This window comes from Leuciscus leuciscus, assembly GCF_965113295.1.
Source record: "Leuciscus leuciscus genome assembly, chromosome: 1".
Lineage (NCBI taxonomy): Eukaryota > Metazoa > Chordata > Actinopteri > Cypriniformes > Leuciscidae > Leuciscus > Leuciscus leuciscus.
The window spans coordinates 71,148,753-71,171,289 of record NC_138725.1 but is presented as its reverse complement, the minus strand read 5'-3'; the positions used below and the strand labels follow the sequence as shown (position 1 = coordinate 71,171,289).

Here is a 22,537-nt window from a genome sequence, read left to right as displayed (position 1 = left end):
ATTTCAAATCGATGTGATCTGGAGATCGTGTGAGGGATGTGAAGTGACTTCTGTGTACAAGAGGCTTCATACATTGGCACACTTTTGACAGGGGACTTTCTTTGTTTGTGAAATTTCATGAGAGTGAATTTGAAAAGTAATTTTTGGTTGAACTATTCCTCACTCACCGTGGTGTTGTCCAGTTCTTGCACTCGGCTGCAATACTGCTCCATAGCCACAATACGATCAGCCAACTCATTCATGTTCAGCTGAGGATGACAACATGTTATCAAGTGCTGAATATATACAGTATGAGCAGAAATGTGAATGATACTGGTGTGTGTGTGTGTGTGTGTGTGTGTGTGTGTGTGTGTGTTCACCTGGCTGAGCTGACCATTCAGCGCATCAACTTCCTGTCTCAGATCATCTCTGGACTCTTTGAGGACCTGGACTTCCTTCAGCAGGTCTTGGATTAAGTCCATACACTGAGGAGGAAACAGTCTTTGAAGATTTACTTGGTTTCATTTCATACCTCATACTGTAACTGGGAAACCAACACACTCTTCAGAGAAAAAGCGCATAATGCCCTTTTGCCTGAACTTTGAAGAGGGATCAAACTCTATAAGAGCACTGCTGAATCAGTTACGCACATCCTCTGTGTCTCTTTCTTTGAAAAGGCAAGTAATATATTTCCCAAGTAATATATATACTTTAACCCCACCAGAGGTTGCCATGACGGCACACAGCCCTGGGAATCAGCCTTGAATCAAACAGGATGTGGCATCGCTGTCCGCCCACTTTCTGAAATGTTTGTGTAACTCCTGATGTCTAACCTGTGTTACTCTTAGTGCTGTTTGCTTCCCTGTGAGGCTGTTTGATGGACAAATTTATCTTGTTTGTAACTTTATTAAACTGAAGGGATGACTAGTGTATAGAGTATGGAAGCTTGATTCCACCACAGAATAAGAAATAAAAAAAAAGGTAATTGTGACACAATTGAGAGTTTAAATCTTGCAACTGCATGATCCAAACTTGCAATTGCGAGTTATAAAGTCAGAATTAAGATTTAACTTTTGCAATTCTAAGAAAAAACATTTTCCATCAGAATTTGACTTTATAACTCACGATTGTGAGTTTATATGCAAGAAAATTGCGAGATAAAAAGTCAAAATTGTGAGAAAAAAAAGTCAGTATTGCGAGTGTAACGAAGATGGCTGAAGTAGATGCAGGATCCAAGTGCAGCAGGTTGTCTTAAAGAAACACAAAAGATAGCAAACTCAGACAGGAACAGGAACAGGAACATACAATGCCAAGAACTCACCAAGACTGAAACAAGACACAGGGCTTAAATACACAGACAGACAAGCTAAACAAGATAACAAGGGTGCGTGGCTAATGAAAAACACCTGGGGAGACTAATCAACATAACGTGGAACTGCTAAACATAGGATGAGACAGGGGAACACAGACATGAATCGTGACAGCGAGATATAAACCCGCATTAGCGAGAATACTGACTTTATATCTCGCTATTCTGACTTTATAACTTGCAATTGCGAGTTTATTTCTCACAATTGTGAGGGGAAAAAAGTCAGAATTGTGAGATAAAAAGTCGCAAAATATCTCCTGAATTGTTTTATTCTGTGGAGGAAGTGTAGATGTGTAGATGACAAACATGAATTAGATTATTATACTGACTATCAAGACAGTTACTGACTGTTCAATCCTTCCTTGTCAATGAAAATAAAACTCTAGCAAAAAGAACAAGCTATTAACATGTTTTTGGACAAAGACAAAGAGTTATACAGTGTTTGTGGACACATAGCATGAAAATATGATGTTTTAGATGGTTATATCATGTTTTTGAGCATGTGCCATGGTAATATATACATAATATTGTTATATGGGAATTTTTTTAGACGTGCTTTAAGGTAATACCCTTTTTATTTATTTATTGATCTATGTTGGTTGTGTTGGGACATATAACAATGGAAATACTATGGCTGTTACCTTGTAGTACCTTATAAATACTATGGTATATGAATATAGTAATTAGTCAGTTCTATTTCCATATTATGTGATGGCACACCAAATAGTACACCTACAAAACAATATTGAAAACTACCATGGTAACATTATAGCTTTTGGGAGTAACATGTAAAATACTATTTATAATTCTATTACTGTGATATACAGTCATGTGAAAAAGAAAGGATACCCTACTGAATTATATGGTTTTACGTATTAGGACATAATAAAAAATCATCTGGACCTTGGCAGGTCTTAAAATGAGGTAAATACAACCTCAGATGAATAACAACACATGACATATTACACCATGTCATTATTTATTTAACAAAAACCAGGCCAAAATGGAAAAGCTGTGTGTGACAAACTAAGTACAGCCTTACTGTTTCCATAGGAATTAAGAGAGTAAGAATCAATCAGTCTCTGCTAATCAAACGTCTTTGATGAATTGATCATCAGCAAGTGTGATCTCCTCTATAAAAGCAGGAGTTTTGTCAGTTTACTGGTCTGGATTATTCAGGTGTGTGTGTGTGTGTGTGTGTGTGTGTGTGTTCACACAATAATGAGGAAAGACATCAGCAATGATCTTAGAGAAGCAGTTGTTGCTGCCATCAATCTGAGAAGGGTTATACCAAACCATCTGAAGTCCATTATTCTACTGTGAGGAAGATTATTCACAAGAAAACATTCAAGACAGCAGCCAATCTTCCCAGTAGTGGACATCCCAGCAGTGGACGTCCCAGCAGATTCACCCCAGGTCAGAGAGATCACTAAACACCCAAGAGCTTCATCTCAGACTCTACAGGCCTCAGTTAACATGTGAAATCTTCAAGTTCATGACAGTACAATTAGAAAAAGACGGGACAAGTATGGCATGTTTGGAAGGGTTGCCAGGAGAAATAATCTTCTCTCTAAAAAGAAGCACACCTTAGACACAAGTCATTGAGTCGATCATGAACTCCTCTGTAAACCAAAGTACTCTAGAGTGACTATCTGTCCGACAGCTAAAGCTTGGCCGAAACTGGGTCGTGTAACAGGACAATGATCCCAGGAACACCAGCAAATCTACAACAGAAGGGCTGGAAAAGACAAGAATCAAAGTGTTTCAGTGAAGTCCAGACCTCAGAAGAGACCTTAAGAAAGCTGTGCATTAACAGATGCCCACAAACCTCAATGAACCGAAGCAACGTTGTAAAGAAGAGCGGGACAAAATTCCTCCACATCAATGCGGAGAACAGAGAACGATTCCTTAACAAGCTATTGAATCATAGGGTGTACTTAGTTTGTCACACATGGCTTCTCCATTTTAGCTTTAATTTTGTTAAATAAATAATGACACGGTGTAATATGTCATGTGTTGTTGTTCAGATGATTTTTTATAATGTTCTGATACGTAAAAGCACAACATTCTAAAGGGTGTGCTTTCTTTTTCACATGACTGTATATTGAAGTGATATAAGATGTTGAAGAAGTACTGTGATATTACCATTAGATAACAGATATGCATACACTACGGTTCAAAAGTTTGAAGTCAGTACGACTTTTATTCAGTAAGGGTGCATTAAATGAATCAAAAGTGTCAGTAAAGACATTTAGAATGTTATAGAAAAATTTCTATTTCAAAGAAATGCTGTTGTTTTTAAAAAAAACATTTATTAATGAAAGAATCGTGGGGAGAAAAGGTATCACGGTTTCCATAAAAAAAATATTACGCTGTCAGAAATGTTTCTTGAGCATCAAATCAGCAAATTAGAATGATTTCTGATGGATCTGAAGTAATCAGAAAGAATAAATTACATTTTAAATTATATTCAAATAGGTCATAAATCATAATAATACTTCGCAATATGACAGTGTTACTGTATTTTTGGATGCAGAATTAGCATTAGAGTCTTTGTTAAACCCCAACCTTTTGAACCGCAGTGTATCAGAGAACACCTCAGGTACTATAGTCCTGCCGCGGTCCGTTTCGCATGGGACGATTTGTCATTATGAACCTGACAGCCCATTTGTTTATGGTAATTAGGTATGATAAGAATTTAGTCCAGCTGTTCACAGCAAATATAAACGACACACACAAGCTGTTTAACAAGTCAGTCATCGTTTGTTCTTTAACGACGTGAGTCATCGCCACAGGAGAGTTCAAACTGTCCCGGCTCGTCATTTTTGTCACCATGACACCCGTATCAGGGCACAGGGCTCGACTACTCCACACCCCGGTTCAGTCAAAACACCAGAAGTGAATATGATAGGGAACACCCTAACCTCATCAGACCTGGGAAAGAGCATGTGATGAGCGACCTGACTCCGTCGGTTTATGCAACCACACATCCACCCGGGAATCATTACCATCCAGACCCCCCTTGACGTTCCTCACTGAAGGCATCACTCCAATGAGCCGGTGTTTTTTTTCTGCGGGTCACATGTTTGACGCCAGCATTGCCGTGGGTCACCAGTGCTTCTCATTCCTGTCCGGCCTCCCCGGATTCGGCTGGCGGGGGTCATCTGAGGGCACTGGCGGATAACCATGGGTGACTCCAAACATGTCCAAACCAAACATTAATGATTAAGAAGATGAGCAGGACCTCCCCGTGCACCGGCGGCTCTGCGGGAGGCTCATTACTGTGGATGGATGAAGACGTGATCGCAGCTAAAGCCAGACTCAGCGTCACGTGAGACGTATCAGTGCTACAATACTAATGTCTTCCACCTTCTTATTACAGTTAAGATAGATGGGGGGAGTTGTGTGTAAACCTGAAGACTTGGTGTGAATCACTCACAACCAACCAAACGCTTGGCTACACCTGACTGAATGCATGTTTCTGATGAACCCTGTGTGATTATAATGCCACTGGGTACAAAAAAAGATGTTAGGACTGTTTCTTTTTTTTATTAAGTTGCCAGTCACCACCAGCGTTTGTCATGAATGTTTTGTTATTTATAACCAATATTCAAGCATTCAGGCGAATGTTTAAGCTAGATTTCCCCATGGTTTGTGTTGGATAGGTATCGGATCATATTTTTTTCTCCCCTTCTGCGTTCTGGGCCAGTATCGGCACGATACCGATGACGTGGATCGGATCGGGACATCCCTAGTTTGTAGTGGAAACAATTTGACCATTTACTGTATAAAGTTTTACAGCTTTACCGTTTACAACCATTTACAGTTAATTCTTCAAGCTATTTACCTATAGTAGCTAGTGAATCGGGAGTCTGACACTTCACAGAAAATAGATTTCTTCCGCATTGAATTTTATTTTTATTTTTTAGGATTTTTGGTCATGACATCACATTATCATGCGATATTTCATTTGACTAAATGTGGATCATAGTAATAATGAAGAACTAGTAGATGTTTCCAAACTTTTGACTGACACCTATGAGTCATTTACACCTCATCGATTTGAACTAAAAACGTAAAACTTTTTACACATCAACAGTGTTTTAGGGGCCTGAAAACACAAACTTTTGAAATTGTGTTTCAAAGGGCAAGTTTTTGAACACTATACTGTTATCTTCAAAAACATGAACGGTGACATCATGCATATTACGTGTTCAGTCTATATGTAGTGTTTCTTTACAAAGTGACATCGCCACCTACTGGCCTGGCATGAATAATACGGATCCGTGTGAACGGGATCGTTTTGACAACGTTACGAGAAAAACGCAACGGAAAAACTTTTCAGTTTTTATTGAATCGTTGTTGTGTAAACGAACCCTTCATTTCAAAAGTACAAACTCTGTTGTTTGCCAATCAACATGCAGCAAAAAGTGTTTACCCTCCACACAGACTTGATCCGTTTCATGATGCCTCATTTTAGTTAACAGGCTGTGCTGAGCAGAACTGTGTTTGGACTAAAACACTTGTGAAATGTGTCCATGTGGTGAATAGGAAGTGTTATTTGACGTCCATCACTGATATTTAAGTATCTGAGAAACAGGGGTTTGGGGAGTGTGACGAACATGTAGTTTGAGGAACACGAGACACAGATGGTGTTATTTGAGAATGGAGCTCAGTGTCATTGGGTCATTGTTCTGTGGTCTTTCATCAGTCATCTAGAGCTGATGAAACATTCAGCCTCCTGCAGACCCCCAACAGAGGAGCCGCTCGCTCGCCGGCCCGGGCCTCGACACATCACAGCTCAACTCGCAATGCCTTTCACAGTCATAAACTCTAACTTTTGTTTGCTTTTAACAACAACAACCAAAAATTTTTTTTTTTAGAAATACTCTTCTATACAATTAATAAATCAATATAAAAAAAAAAAAGTCAGATCATGTTGGAAGAACTCTTAATTTCCCAGATTTCAGTATAATAATTACACAATAGAATTAGCCTACACAACCAATTTTCAAATTTTAAGTTCAATATTAATTTTATTTGTTCAATATTCGTGGAGAAAAATGTAATTTACATCTCAGGGAACAAATATAATATTCACAATTATTGTTTAATTATTCATGTTGTCTAAAAAAAAAAACTTTTTCCACTCAAATTCCGAAATAAGATCCATTGGTTTTTTAATTCCCACTGGTGAACCAATGAAGTGCAACAGTCGGATTCTGGAAGTAAAAACTTTTCGTTTTCTCCATAGGGAAATTTATTTTTAATGATAACTTATAAACTTATACACACTGAGAGCTAAAAGGTTGTTTACCAAAGGTATTTGCTTCTGTTAAAGCCGTCAACCCGCTTTATTTCAACTTAGTTTTAAAATAATCACGTTGAATAGAGGAATTATTTTGCGGTGGGATTAATGAACCTGTTTTATTAAGATGAACTAATTAACTAATTTAATTTACAATACTTATTAACGGTAACCAGCCCTGATTAATGAGGGTTTAAAAGAGAAAGAGTGTAAGGATGTGACCAATCAGTGACGAGAATGAGGAATATAATGAGGATTAGATGTACATTCGTTCACAACCTTCTTACCATTATTTGTGTTTTCGAGTGTCAAACAAATGAGGCCTATTTGATTACATAGTATGTTAATGTAATACTACATAGTTTTCAAACATAATCACTGAAATATAACACTTTTTGATTATGATTATCAAATTATGATTATAACATATACACTCATAATAATAAAGGATCTTTACGGGCACATATAGTTCCATGAAAGAACCTTTCCACTCCACAAAAGGTTCTTTACACTGGAAAAAAGGTTCTTTAGATTATCAAAATGTCCTTCACACTTGGGGAACGTATCCGTGAAAACGACTAAATGCTGTATTATTCATGTCAGGCCAGTAGATGGCGATGTCACTTTGTAAAGAAACACTACATAAAGACTGAACACGACGTCACCGTTTTCACAAATTCACGTTTTTGTAGTTTAGACGATAACGTTGTTTTCATTGTTGTGTAAATGAATGGCCAAATTGCATTAAAAAAAATCGTTTTTAGTTGAGGGGCCGTTTACACAACACAAACCTCTTATATGTTTTGGCCGTTCATTTTTTTGAACTTTCAAACTTTTAAAAACGAGTTTCAAAGTGCAAGTTTTTGAAAACGGCACCGTTATCGTCTCCGTGTGTAAGCTGTAAACACGTGAATTTGTGAAAACGGTGACGTCATGCACATGCGCATTACGTGTTCAGTCTATATGTAGTGTTTCTTTACAAAGTGACATCGCCATCTACTGGCCTGGCATGATTAATACAGCGATTTTACTCGTTTTCATGGATCCGTGTGAAGGGGCCGTTTACACGATGTCGTTTTCAACTAAAAACGTAAAACTTTTTATGCGTTTTGGCCGTTCATTTACACGACAACGGCGTTTTGGGGGCCTGAAAACGCAAACTTTTGAAAACGGGGTTTAAAGTGCACGTTTTTGAAAACGATCTCCGTGTAAACATCAAAAACATGAATCTGTGAAGACGATGACGTCATGCACATGGGTATTACGTGTTCAATCTATAGTGTGTCATCGCCCTCTACTGGCCTGGCAGCAGAATACAGCGTTTTTAGTCGTTTACTCGGATCCGTGTGAATGGGAATCGCTTTGACAATGGTGCCACGTCTGTACGCGGAAAACTCAAAGGAAAAACTTTTCCGTTCTTAGCCGTTTTAAGCATATCGTTGTTGTGTAAAACATATCTTAAAAATCAAAGGAAAAACCTTTCCGTCATTAGTACATCATTGTCGTGTAAACACACCCTGAGAAAATAATGTTTTTTTAAAGAGCTGTTCACTTAATTTTTACATAATTTACATAAACCCCGCCCCCGGAAATGCGATTTTATAGATTATCAAGACAGAATATGCTAATCAATGACTAGATTAGAAGATAACTACACATAAGCTACATAAATTCATCAACTAAACATTCAGAAATGTTGTCTACATGTTGTCACTTCTTCTTGAGTCTCTCCATCTTTGTCTAACAGCGGTTTGAACATAAAAGGCTAAACGTTTTTGAGATTTCCAGTGCTTGTCGAAGAAGCTGCTAACACACAGGAGCTTGTGGAGCTCCGCCCTCTGTGCCGGGAGCAGCAGCTCATTTGCATTTAAAGGGACTGACACAAAAACGGTGCATTTTTGCTCACCCTCAAAAGGGGACAATTTTAACATGCTATAAAAAAATCTTTGGGGTATTTTGAGCTCAAACTTCACATATACACACTCTGGGGACATCAAAGACTTATTTTACATCTTGTGGAAAGGGCATTATAACACCCCTTTAACTAATGTTAACTAATGAACCTTATTGTAAAGTGTTACCACCAGCAAGGTAAGTTATTAACTGTGTTCCGTGGTGATAGACCTACAGTGTAGTGGAGGTACCATGGTCCTGTAAGGCATATACTTCTAGTTCACACAGTAGTAGTTTCCTCCTGTCTCTTACCTTGGACACCCCGTCCTCGTTCCCCTGGGTCTTCCTGCGGAGCTGCATGAGGGTCCACATGTCGCTGATCGCCGTGTCAGAGGAGCCCATGAGCTCGGAGGCGGTGGGAAGAGCCTCCAGTGCCCGCAGCTGCTCCTCCATAACCCGCACCCTCTCCTCCATCACCCGATGCGGGCTCGACGACTCCAGCAGGGAAGCTTTGCTCTGAGCTGGGTTGTCATGGTCGTTGTCCGCCTCTTTCCATGGAGTTTTGACCCTTTCGATCTTCAGGTGTCCCAGGATGGCGTGTAGCAAAGTGTGCAGTGCGTTGAAATTGACCGCTCCGACATCAGGCGTCCCGATGGAGAGATCCAGCAGCTCATGCAGGCTTATGTCTGTCGACATGGTCTAAGCAAATACGATGCTGTCAAAATCGACAATCACAGATATGCTCGTTTGAATGACTTCTCTCTAAACAAGTACGCAAGACCCGATTTAGTCTGTTTTCGAACATAATCACTTGATTATATCGGTTTAAACTGTTTTCTCATGTTTGTGAGGAAGGTAGAATTATACAAAATCAGTTTCTTGTGGCGATTAAAATGCGTCGCGTCTAGTTCATCATTTAAGTCGCACGTTACCGGCTGCCTGCTTTGCTTTGGTCGAGTTTGCTCTCAGTTTACGCTCTCCCCGCCTTCCGATGATGCTGATTGGTTTAAATGCCTTGCGTCACTCGCGCTCTCTATCCTCATTGGATGAAGTCTCTGTTTGTCAACAGAAATTACCTTAGTATTGTGAGCGGCGGCGTCTTTGGGTGCTTAGCAACTGATTCAGTGGCAGCATCGGCAGTGCACGTGAGCGGAGAGCGATATACATGTAGTTTTACATGTTACATGATAATGTAATGATAAAAATAACAAACTTTGAAAAAAAATTTAAAAAGCCCAAAAAGATTTATTTTCATAGGCCTACTAGCTACAATCATATTGGCCTAAACAAATAGCCGAAGTGTATAACGCATTATATACTGTATATATACACACACACACACACACACCCAGTATATGGCAGTTTGTCTGTCAAAATGTGCATTACACACATATACAAACATCAAATAAAATAATAAAGCAATACATTTAGCCAATAATGTATTGGCTATGTAATGTAGTGGATAATAAAAGTGTCAATCTTCAAGGTGTTGTAACTATCATGAGATCTTAAAGAACTCGTACATCTACTTCTACATGTATTTTAAACAAGCTTTTTAAAAGATATTTCTTTTTCATCCGGATTTGTCCCCTTATTTGTCCTGTAAATATATCATGTGTCATGAGCATTGGAAAAAAGACACAAGCAAGAATGAAAAGCTCTTTAATCCCATATGTACACACATATTTATAAAAGAAAACCAGGTGCCATTACCATTTTTACAGTAAGATACATTCAAGTAAATGACCAGATATTCATCTCATTTTCCCTCAACATCCTATTGATTTTCCCTCAACATCCTATTGATTGCATTGGCTTGAACCAAATAACACATGTAGCTTCTGCTCTCATGCAAATGAGCTTGTAGCGTAAGTGCTGTGAATGTATTAAAAAAGCTCTTTCTGAACCCTTTCTCAGCACATTCATATTTACTGGTACTTATGACTTGTTGACTTTAAGCTCAGCTTGATATTAGTACAGTTGCGCTTTATAATGATTCTCAAATTGTTTTCTATTGATTATATCAGTAATCCGATTCATTTAAATATTTGTATACTCAACACAAATAAACGAGACAAACTTAAAAAAATACAGCAAATTTCTAGAAAGAGTGCTTCAAACTTTGGCAAAATGGTTCCCTTAAAAAAAAAAAAAGAGAGAAAAGGAAAAGAAAAGAAAGGCAACTGGCAAAAAGAGTTAAAACTGACTGTGGCTGTGCATTGAGTGTTTCACGTTTTGTCGTTGTGAAAGATAAAAATTGAGTCTATAGTCATATTTCTCCTTTACAGTCTCACAGCGTAGTGTATATACATGATGTTTCATTGCTCAGTGATTTATTGCATTTGCATTAAGACTTATAGAAGCTTGTTTCCGCCAAAGAATAATAAAAAAATAATTTCCCCCTCGCAATTCCAAGTTTATTTCTAGCAATTTTGACTTTTTTTCTCAGAACTGTGATATAAACTTGCAATTGCGAGTTATAAAGTCAGAATTGAGCTGACTTTTCCCCCCTCCGTTTATATCTTGCAATTTTACAGAACTCCACACATATCACGCGGTAAAAATATATGTATATCGTGGCCACGAATTACCAATTTGTTTCCACAACTTAATAATACGTCGGCACATTTAACTAATCCGTTCCCTCGTTTTACTAAATCGTGGCCATGAATAATCATTAATTCCCTTGTTTTAGTTCAATCAAAACGAGGGAACGAATTAGTACTTTTAAACGGGAAAACAAATTACTATTATATTACAGTTGTGAAAAATCACACAATTCTGACTTTTATCTCACAATTCTGATAATTGTGAATCTCTCAATTTTGACCGTGTGTCTCAGATTTGCGACGTTACATCTCGCAATTGTGACTTTTTTTTTCTCAGAAATTTGATATAAACTTAATTTGTGTCATATTTGCCCACGTCGACTCAAATAGAGTTTATATCTCTCAATTCTGAGAATTTTGACATTTTTCTCACAATTTTATTTCTCATAATTGAGAGTTTATGTCTCTCAATTCTTACCGCATTTCTTGAAATCCCTCGCAATTTTGACTTTATTCTCAGAATTGTGATATAAACTCTCAATTGCGAGTTATAAAGTCAGAACTGCGCGATATAAAAAAAGAAAAGAAAAAAGTAAGTCAGAATTGTGAGATAAAAAGTCGCGATTACCTTTCTTATTTTTATTCCCTGGCGGAAACAAGCTTCCATATAGACTTCTCGACAATAACTGAATTTAAGTAGTACAATAGCAACTTAAAGGAGCAGTTCGCCTAAAATAAAACTTCGGTCTTCGTTCACATATCCTCATTTTAGTTTTTCAGGGTAAAGCTGAATTTCAGAAAAATCTTTCCCAACACAATTCATAGTGACCAAAAAGCACAGTGTATAATACGCTATGACTTTTGATGTCATATGATTGTTTTCTGTGAGGATCAGGCTGAAATTTAGGGCAGTTTAGGTTGCGGCTCACAAATCTCATTCCCTGTATTCAAACTGGTGAGTTGCGTTCGCTTACCAAACGAAAACCGATAGCGTTTGGGCGAACCTCGTGCAAAGAAAGCGGCATATTTGAATGCAAAATTATATTTTTAGATGAATAACAGCATGAATTTCAATCTTTTCCTAAGACGAAGCAAACGCGTGGCCTCAGAAAGCTTGAAATATAGTGCATGAGTTGTATGGGGAAACTTGTTTTGGAGCTTGTCATCTTTGGTCACTATCTTTGTGGTGAAATGAGCTGCATGAAGATTCTTCTTGAGTTCCACGAAACATTACTATCATACGAGTTTGGAAATCACGACAGAAGTTTCATTTCAGGGTGAATTATGTCTATAGTCATTTGCTCGTCTTGTTCAATGTTCAAGAAAAAGTCGGAAAAGACGACGTGAGACCGTAGTTCGCAGATGGTCGTTGGCATTGCGTGGCATAATGCTAGTTGAAAACCATTTATTATTGCATTACAGCACTTGATCCCATCAGGGGAGTAAACGTGTTTTAAGTGCAAGTAAAGAAAGGAGTCTATGCAGCCGATCGGCTTGAAAAGGAGAATGGATACATGGTGTTCCCGCAGATTGAAGTCTAGGGAAATGGTTTGCAGAAGTGCTCAATGAGGCTGATGGCTGGAGATATCCTGTCAGATACTGTCATAGTCCGAGTCCCGTCGGGTGCTGATGGCGGCCCACTCCACCAGAAAGAAGGTCCCGGTGCCCATGAAGCCCACCAGCACCATGATGAGCAGCTGCCAGTGCAGGAGAAGGTAGTTGCTGTAGAAGAAGGCCACCGCAGCGGTGATGGACTGCAGAGACGCCACGAAGAAAAAAACACAACTTCACATACCACACCATACACAATCACACACTCAATAAAGATTCTGTCTGAACTAGGCCGTTCGATGGATGCTTGGTTAAACCCAATCCAGTCCAAAATCCACTGCAAGTCCCTTTGGATAATTGCATCTGCTAAAATCATGAATGTAAAATGCTGCTCCACAAAGATGTATTTAAAGTATCAAGTGGCGGATAATATAGACATTTTTCAATTGTAGTCTTTTAAGTGAAAAATATTGATTTTTTTATACATATAAAACCACCTGAAACGCCTCCAATACTAATTTCCCACAGAATAGATATACGATACCAGCTGTGCTTTCTCTCTCATCTCTCCGACAGCGAGCGACACACAAACCCGCCTCTCCTCACTCACTCGTTAATGAATATTGTTGGTGTTACTAGGCTTGAATTTTGCGTATTGCACATAATTTGACTCATTACCGCAAGTTTTGTGCACACACCTCTCAGAACTAAACTGAGGTCTTTTTCGCTGCTTATTGACATTAAACCGTCAAATACACACAAAATAATGTCAAAATGGCAGTTTTGGTGAGTATTCACGTAAACACAGTCAGTTATGTTTTATGTGAACGTAAACCGTTGAGAAAGAAAACGCATGTGTGCCAGTATAATGGATCCTTGTGTCAGGTCTTAAAGTGACAGCAGCCTAATAATCCTGCTGCCAAATTATGAGATAATATTAAAAATATCTATATGGTAGTTTTTCCAAATGGTATCAGATGTCAAAATTTATGTCAAAATTCTAAATGCTGAGTGTCTCATAACTTTGGAAACAACTAACCACAGCGGCTGGTGAGCAAAAAAAAAAAAAAAAAAAAAAGTTAATCTCAAGCCCTGGTCACATCACACAAAATGTCATTTTCAGTGAGGACATAAAAAAATTCTCGACGCTCAATACGCCGCAAGAACTTAGGACGAGGCGTAACAGGCAAATTAAAATATTATATAAAATATACTTTATATTATATAAAATATTCCTGCTATGCATATATTAATTTACTAATCTATAATGATAAAAAATAACCAATACATATTTGTTTCAAGTAAATGGGTGAATCTCATTATATATATATATATATATATATATCCTGTAAATAAATTATATTTTATACTGCCTTTAATTTATTCTGAATGAAATAATATAACCAAAAAAAAAAATCATTGTATTACTGATTAATTGAATTAAGTCATTATGGTCATAAATATAGGTTATTTTCATAGAGGAAAATATACAATTCTTCTTTTGATTTTGGGACTCCTTAGGACGAGGTGAAACTGGAAATCGCAAATATATTCCTTCAATGAATATGCATTTTCTATAATTATTATAATTATAATTTTTTCAAAACAATACATATTTCTTAAATGTTTTCAACTAAATGGGTGAGTCTCATAAAATCTCAAGAACAGGAACATACATCACCCCCAAAATATAATTTTTTATATAATTTAAGGAGCCAATAATCTCTATAATGTTCTTTTTAGGACCATTATTTTCATGCCACAACATTTCTAGTGGTAAAAAAAATAAAATAATAATTGGACAACAAAACACACAGTGAAATGACTGTTCAGAACCTAAATAAAACTAATGGGAATGAAAATAAAAATTGGCTTCATGTTTTTAAGCAAGATATAATTGTATTATTTACGTTGTTTTTTTAATATATTTTGGGGTGAAATATGACCCGGCCATTATGTTTTCACCCAAACATTGTTACAGCCTTATTCCAAATAATTGGCACAGTCTTTTAATAACAATTTAATGAGTTTAAATGCTACCAATTGTAACACAAAAAAAAAAGAAAAAAAAAAGGAAGGTTCAAACCTGTACAAATTTAAAGACTGCAAACGCTGGTGCGCTGTCGTCCCGGAACAAGACCCCCACAATGCTGATGAGCTGAGTGTTGAAGCAACTATCACCCAGACCCAGCAAGAAACTGCATATCAGCGCCACCGACACACTGACACAACACATGAAAAGCAAGAAAAGTGTTAATAAACATGTCTGGCTCCATTCTCAATGCCCATGCCTGCTGACTCTTACCTGGGTTGGATAAAAGCTTGCATATGTGTGCCTTCCTCTGGGGCCACGGGAGCATCACTGGCTATGTTGAGGAAGATGAGGTAGAACGCCACAACATGGGTAACCAGACCCAAAAACACTACCGGGTTTCTGCCATAACGGTTACACTTATCCATGATCCCAAATACTCCCCCTCCTGGTTAAACAGAGAAATCGGCTTATTACGTTTGCTTTGGCATGTTCACTGAGAACAGAAGCACAATACTTGTGATGCACTGACTCACCAAGTATTTCACCAACACCGATCAAAATTCCAGAGAGGCCGATGAGACCCTTGGCGCCTTCTCCAAATTGAGTCATGGCCCCTAAACACGTCCCATACACCCCACTGTAAAAGGTGAGCTCGAGACCTGTACAGATAGGCAGCCACATTGTCTCAACATCACAGTTCAGCTAGTCTTCTATATCCATCACAGACAGATCTTCAAAGAATAGTCCGTAGGGTGGACAATATGTCCGATTTCCTACATTACATGATGAATATTTTTATATCACTGTGATCAGTATCGTCCGGTTACTTTTTAATGTTATTGTTACTGGCCCGATAAGAACATGTGCCCGATATATTAAAGTAAAGATAAATAGTGGATTATTTCCTTCAGATGTGCACTGTTCGCCATGATGGTTTTGAATATGCTTGAAATATAATTGAAATCACTTCAAAAAGGGAAATACTGTTCAGTGCAACATCTGTCATATAGGCTACATAACATTATAATGAGAATATTATAATTGTGTGCTTAGGACATGGTTTTTAATGGTGAGACTTGTTTTTGTAATCGGGCTGGAAATGGATTTAGATTTATCTGCCAATATATAGGTTATCGGCTTTCAAATATAAAGAATTATCGGTTATCGGTATCAGCCAAAGTTTTCATATCAGTGCAAATATATCAAAATATTTTCTTTTAAGTGAACGGGCATACTGTCCACCTCACTGACTATCCTTTGGAGAGCTGTCTCTGATATATATATATATATATTAGGGCTGTTAAAAGATTATGCGATTAATCTTTTGACAGCCCTAATATATATATATATATATATATATATATATATATATATATATATATATATATATATATATATATATATATATTAGGGCTGTCAAAAGATTAATCGCATAATCTTTTAACAGCCCTAATATATATATATATATATATATATATATATATTAGGGCTGTCAAAAGATTAATCGCATAATCTTTTAACAGCCCTAATATATATATATATATATATATATATATATATATATCAGAGACAGCTCTCCAAAGGATAGTCAGTGAGGTGGACAGTATGTCCGAAATCCTACATCACATTATGAATACTTTTATATTACTGTAATGGTATATATATATATATATATATATATATATATATATATATATATATATATATAGTTATTTGCATCCATGTGGCAATGCCTACTTTTGAATAATCCAGTGAATTAAATACTTTACAAAAGACAAAGGTATTTATTATGTTGTCTTTTTATTTGGAACTTGATGGACACACAGCCCAAAAGATAAGATTATTAATAGTTAATAAAAATAACACTTTTTGTTAATAACCATTCTTGTTCAAATATGTTCAAAACAGTACAATATTACATATAAATATTATATAGTATATAGTATTATTATTATAAAACCATTATTAGTATCCAAAAGAACAAATCCTCCCTGCTACTAAAGGGGTCCCCCAGGGCTCTGTTTTAGGCCCTCTTCTTTTCATAATCTGCTTGCTTTATCTGTCATAATGGTGTGAACTACCACTGCTACCACACAGATTTCCTTTTAGAGGACTGAACTTACCAGAGTATGCAAAGGGTATGCTCAATAAAAGCATCTCTTTGGTCATAGCCAGCTGTATGGATTTCTCTGTTGATGAGATGAGAGAGATAATGAGATAAGACATCTTAGCATGTTACACAGAGCAAAACTTTAAATCTTTGCATACGTTCTTAAATATTTTAGTGCCACTTACTGAATGCCTCCAATGCCTGAGAGCCCCGAGTCTGGGATGGCCTTAAAAGAGTAACAAGAATAGGAAGCAAGGCAAAGGAAAAAAAGACACAACATGATTAAACGGGTCCAGATTAATGTCTTGATTTGCAGAAGTGCGTAAAAATACGTTTGTACTCACACCACATCACTGCTATCAGAGATTTCTGTTGGTAGAAGTGACTCAGAGGCATCAGAAGGTGCAGGTTCTGGGTCCGGTCGCTGGATCAGGAAAAAGAGGAAGTTTCCCACCAGACTGATGACCGTGAGTGTGATGAAAACTGTCTGGCGGTCCTTATCTGACACCAGCAAAAGACGTTTTTCAGCTTTATTCGACTAGAGACCTCAATTACAATTCTGTGTAACCCTTCAGACATTATTTTGTATAGCTGTTTCTATCACAGTACGTTTATGTTACATGAACTAAGCCAAAATTATTGTTACTTTAACTTGTACACACATTACATTTCCATCAAAGTAGTCATATCTGAACAATATATATATCTGTACTCACCTGTTATGTGACTCTTGTTATGCCAGGCAAGATATATGTAGAGATTACCAAAGAATAAGCTGCAAAAGAGAATAAATAAATCATAGTACCTTATGTATTAGGGGTGTAACAATATATCGTGTCACGATATATCGCAACACAAAAATGCAACGATATGTATCGTGGATAGTTCACCCAAAATAAAAATTACTGTGTGAAAAAGTTCAAGTTTTCAGGGTTTTAGTGTCAGTACGACATTGAACTACTATATATAATGTTGAATATAATGTATAATAATGCAATGGGGGAATATTTGTGGGTCCTAACGCCAAATGTCTTATGTTACCAGTAAAAAGTGGCCTACATTCTTTAAAATATATCTAGTGAGTGACAAGAGTGCAAGCATATTCGTCTTAACTATTTATGTTTTCAGCTTCAGAATCATGAATATTTTTATTCTTGTGTCACTACTGTCCTGTACATTGGGTTTCCAGCACCAAGTCCAAGTGTATTCATTTACACTCCCAATGTAAAACCAAATTTAGCATTTTAATCATCAGTATATTTTTTGTTAACCTTTTACCATGTGTCTTGGAGTATCGGAATAATATCGTATTGTGAGTTCAGTATCGTGATATGTGACATGAGGGTATCGTTACACCCCTATTATGTACCATTTTTCCTTCTATTAACGCTCAATGTCAACAGGAAGGATGTACCTAAACTGCATCAACGCCCAGAATATACCACTGTTTCTCCCAATAGTGGAATCTTTGGAGTTGATGGTGAGCAGATTCCCCTGAGCCGTCCAGAGCACTGCAAAAAAAAAAAAAAGAAATATTAGAGAATGTGTGGCGCTACATTTTATGATTTCATAACCGGCCCGGTTATGATATCTCACCTGCAGCGCCAATTCCAAGCAACACAGATAAAGTGTAGAATGACCAGGTGTACGGATGAATGAAAACAGCAATATAAGCACTAAAAGAGAGCAGAGACCAAAACCATGTAATCATAAATCCTGAGAAAACGACTAAGTTATGACAGAAAGCCCTTCAGGCACTTACCTGTAAAGAAGTCCACTAAAAAACAAGGACAGCTGAGGTCCAACGACAGCTATCACTGAGGGCGCTATGAGGTTAGAGGCAGAAAACACCGCGTAGATAATCGCCATGCTAGAAGAGAGGTATGAAAAGAATGTGTTAAGGGTGGGATTTACTGGTTTGGAGGATGATTACAGAATGATAACATGGAGAACACCAATATAATAAGCATGGATTTCATATTTAATTAAAACAACTCGATGCCAAAATTGTTATGATGCACTTGCTTTGATGATCATTATTAATCATAACTATTTCAATGTGTTTTATAGAAAGGGCAGAGTGAAACATAATTTTATTGGGGAGAATTTTATAGAAGGGGATACAAGGTTTAATTGAATGCAAGACGAGAGAATGTTACAATGGTTGGAGACTATTGAAACACTTAAAATAATAATAAGAAGAAATGTTTCTTGAGCATCAAATCATCATATCAGAATGATTTCTGAAAGATCATGTGACACTGAAGACTGGAGTAATGATGCTGAAAATTCAGCTTTGATCACACGAATAAATTACATTTGAACAAATATTACAATAGAAAGCAGTCATTTTAATTTGTAATAATATTTTACAGTATTACTGTTTTTACTGTAAAAAAAATTTTTTTTACCAACCCCAAGCTTTTGAATGGTAGTGTAAACTTATGAACATATAAATTCAACTAATATATGCTACATGTTTATACAGTATGAAAATATGAATTAAAAAATGTAAAAAAATTGGAAATCTCATTATTTACAGTAAACAATATATTTACACTACAATGCTGACGAGTCTGTTTAGTAATAGAATAATAAAGTTCATATAAATAAATAAATAAAAATATATATATATATATATATATAAATAAATAAATATTTATTTATTTGGAAGAAAAAAAAATATATATATATATATAAATGCATATAAAAAGTTTTGTTGTCTAATGTTTTCTTCCACCACAAGAAACATAGACCATTTTTGCCCAAGGAAAAGAGCCTGTGCTGAATGAGTGTCGTGACATTGGGTCACATGACAACACTGCATTCATTTCTCTGTTTCAAAGTTCTGTTTTCTTTGAGAACATACAGTGCTTCTTTGTTACATAATCAAGGTCAATGTGATTACTGAGGTCGAGAGAGAGAGGTTCGACTACAGCACAACATCAGATGACCCGGTTTTCATCTTTGAATCAGCTGTAATAAATCACATTCAGAACGGGTGCAGAGGCCATGTCACATGACTTTAAGCAGAAAAAGAGCACAACCATGGGATTCAGGAGGTAAAAGTCCCATTCATTATCTCTTTATGTATGGGTTTTTACAATAAACTAAATGTAATATATTTCTAAAGCCACTTTGTATATGGCGTGTGCAATGTTTAATGTGATGAGCAGTTCCACGCCTCATTAAAAAGATTGCAGTCTTGTCAATTCTTGATTTCATACATCTTTATTTGCTTCAGATCAACTTTTTAATGTTGTGCTTCATCTATGATCCAGATCTGGCTGGCTCTTTATTTAGCCAAGGCAAGTTTATTTACATAGCACATTTCATACACTATGGCAGTTCAAAGTGCTTTACATAGAAAGCAATTTAAAGTCACCTTGAAATCAAAATGGATGATTCAATTTTTTTATGGAATATTGCAGTGATTTATCCGTGCACATCATTATTTTTTTCTTAATTCATGTGCCTTATAATCTTTAATCAAAATAACTTCCTCTCCCTCTTGCAGCTCTTCTCTTCTCTGATGATGCGTTTACTGGCGTGAGGGCGGAGCAACCTGTCACTCACACAAGATCAGCCAATAGCAAACCACAACCATCCAATCAAATCCCCATGGACAAAATCAAGCCCCGCCCTACATCTGTTCTTGTTCCAGAAGTGTTTCACTCGGATATACATCACAATACAGGGAAGAAATTAATATCGCAACTTCGGTTTCGTGCCGATTTTTTTTTATTTTTTTTTATTTTTTATGTCTAATGAAATAGCAAATGAGAAAAATACTTCCGGCACCAAGGTCACTATTGTGCTCTATGAAGAAAGTCGCTCTGATAACAGAAGAAAGAAATGAAGAAAATGAATACCTTGTGTAGCCACTTCCATGAAACTCTGTACTGTTGAAACTCTTGATCACAGTTTGCTGGGGAAGAAAAGTAAAGATGTGGGTTTGATTGTCATACAGGATGTTATTGCTGCATCTGATATTAAAATATTTATCAGATCGACACGCATTTCACTGCGGTCACGCCCTCTACGCTTTAAAAATACATTGCGAATGCATCTTAATGAGCGTGCGTGGTAGGCTAAAGGTGTGTGTGCTTGGTGTCGGTACACACATTTTTTTAAATCATAAAAAATAAAATAAAATGGTTTTCTGCCATTTTATTGTTGTTTAACGGTTTCATTCTTCAATAATTGATATGCCAAAGTCATATATTATTTACCTTGCTATACAGACATATTTAAAAAAAATATATAAAAAGATCAAATCAAATAGTTTTCTGCCAACTCCACCAGATTCTTGTTCTACGTCTCCCTGAGGTCCACTGTGGTGATTTATATGTTGATTTTTATGTTAACAAACTCACCACGCTGGTACTTGGGGACATGATGTAGAACAAGAATCTGGTGGAGTTTGCAGAAAACTTTTGTTTTAATGGATTTTTTTAAATGTGTGTACCGACACCTAGCGCCCACACCTTTAGTCTACCACGCACGCTCATATAGACGCGCAATGTCTTTTTAGTTAGTCGCGTACCCAAAGTGTCAAAAACCTACTTCAATATTGCCGCAGGTGCCAAAGGCTGTAAACATCACCATGAAGCCCAAGCCCAGGACGATGATGTTGAGCAGGGTCTTTCCTTCGGGACTCATGTTGGCTTCAAGTCTTTAGCTCGGTGACAACCTGAGACTAGTGAACACACACAAAAGCATCCGAGTCAAGTGACACCTGACACGACTGGTTAAAAACACTGACCATGCTATTTCCCCCATATGATCACTGCTTCCTCGTGACGAGATCAAACAGCTCCGAGTCCAAGGAGTCTTCAGTTAGACCAAAGAAGTCCCTGGACATGTGTCATGCGAACACATCTGAATAATGAGCTATTAAAAATGATTACTGACATAATTTAAGCTTGTAAATGGAGACCGGTTGCAGTGATAATCGTGCAAAGTACACTTACCGAATACTTGTGTGCGCTGATGTAAACAGCTAATTCATAGTGTAAAAGACCTGTGGATCACGACGATTTCGATATAGGTGGAGACATTCTGTAAGCTGGAAAACGTGAATAAATGTTCTTTTCCTGCTTCTCGATCAGGATCTCCCTGTATGTCTGAAATCGAAAATGTCTGTCATGTGACTTCTATCAGCTGACGGTGACGTCATAACCATCCTCCGCGAACGGGTTTGTGGGTAGTGTGGTCTTTTCATTGAATCCGTGAAATCAGTGAGAGATGTGCTGTTGATGGATATTCATTGTTCATTAAATATATTTGTTATCAAATAGATAGTTTATATTGATTTCAGTTAGATATCATTTATATTCAGTATTTATTGCTGAATTTGTCTTGTTTTGCTGAATTTTATAGTCAGTAGAGCAACATAAATTGCTATTTTAAAGACTACATTGAGGACTTTTTGATTTCACATACTAACGGGAACTATATTCGTTATTTAACAACTTATTGGCCTATATATATCTATAGAAAGGGATTCGAACGACACATTTTATGCTTAGAACAAAAACTTAATCTCTTTATTACCACAGAGGTTTCATATTAGAAATTAAGTAATAGAAATCTCTTATAAACGTATATACTAATTTTATTCTACAAATCATTATTTTATTTAAATATATCTTTCTGTAAAAACTATCATTAAACGACTTTGCATTTATTTTGTCAGAGTACTTATTCAGTTATATTGTGGGATGCAAAAATTGAAGACCTC

General features: G+C 36.8%; 2 protein-coding genes across 7 annotated transcripts in view; both read right to left on the bottom strand.

The window, feature by feature from the left end:
- LOC309510551 (uncharacterized protein) overlaps nt 1-10,064 on the bottom strand; it is a 36,191-nt gene extending 26,127 nt beyond the window's left edge. For all 6 annotated transcript variants that reach the window (XM_082185381.1, XM_082185383.1, XM_082185385.1 and 3 more), the window contains exons 1-3: nt 8,862-10,064; nt 360-464; nt 168-248 (exon numbers count right to left, since the gene is read on the bottom strand). In XM_082185381.1, the coding sequence (XP_082041507.1) occupies nt 168-248; nt 360-464; nt 8,862-9,245 (570 nt within the window). In that variant the 5' untranslated portion in view covers nt 9,246-10,064. The remainder of the gene's footprint in view (nt 1-167; nt 249-359; nt 465-8,861) is intronic.
- A 131-nt stretch (nt 10,065-10,195) lies between these two features.
- mfsd11 (major facilitator superfamily domain containing 11) lies at nt 10,196-21,953 on the bottom strand. Its single transcript, XM_082186126.1, has 14 exons — nt 21,768-21,953; nt 21,361-21,493; nt 20,667-20,722; nt 18,557-18,664; nt 18,391-18,470; nt 18,209-18,305; nt 17,511-17,569; nt 17,139-17,295; nt 16,980-17,020; nt 16,808-16,873; nt 15,218-15,343; nt 14,955-15,129; nt 14,736-14,871; nt 10,196-12,852 (listed from the first exon to the last, which is right to left on the bottom strand). The coding sequence occupies exons 2-14, from the start codon at nt 21,454-21,456 to the stop codon at nt 12,691-12,693; spliced, it is 1,359 nt and encodes a 452-aa protein (XP_082042252.1). The 5' UTR covers nt 21,457-21,493; nt 21,768-21,953; the 3' UTR covers nt 10,196-12,690.
- Between the last annotated feature and the right edge of the window lie 584 nt (nt 21,954-22,537).

Coding starts and splice junctions, on each gene's coding strand:
- mfsd11 (XM_082186126.1), bottom strand. CDS start 21,456: ATGAGTCCCGAAGGAAAGACCCTGCTCAACATCATCGTCCTGGGCTTG. Junction 18,471..18,556: donor TTTAGTGGACTTCTTTACAG/GTAAGTGCCTGA, acceptor GCTCTCTTTTAG/TGCTTATATTGCTGTTTTCA. Junction 15,344..16,807: donor CATACCCTTTGCATACTCTG/GTAAGTTCAGTC, acceptor CTATCTGTACAG/GTCTCGAGCTCACCTTTTAC.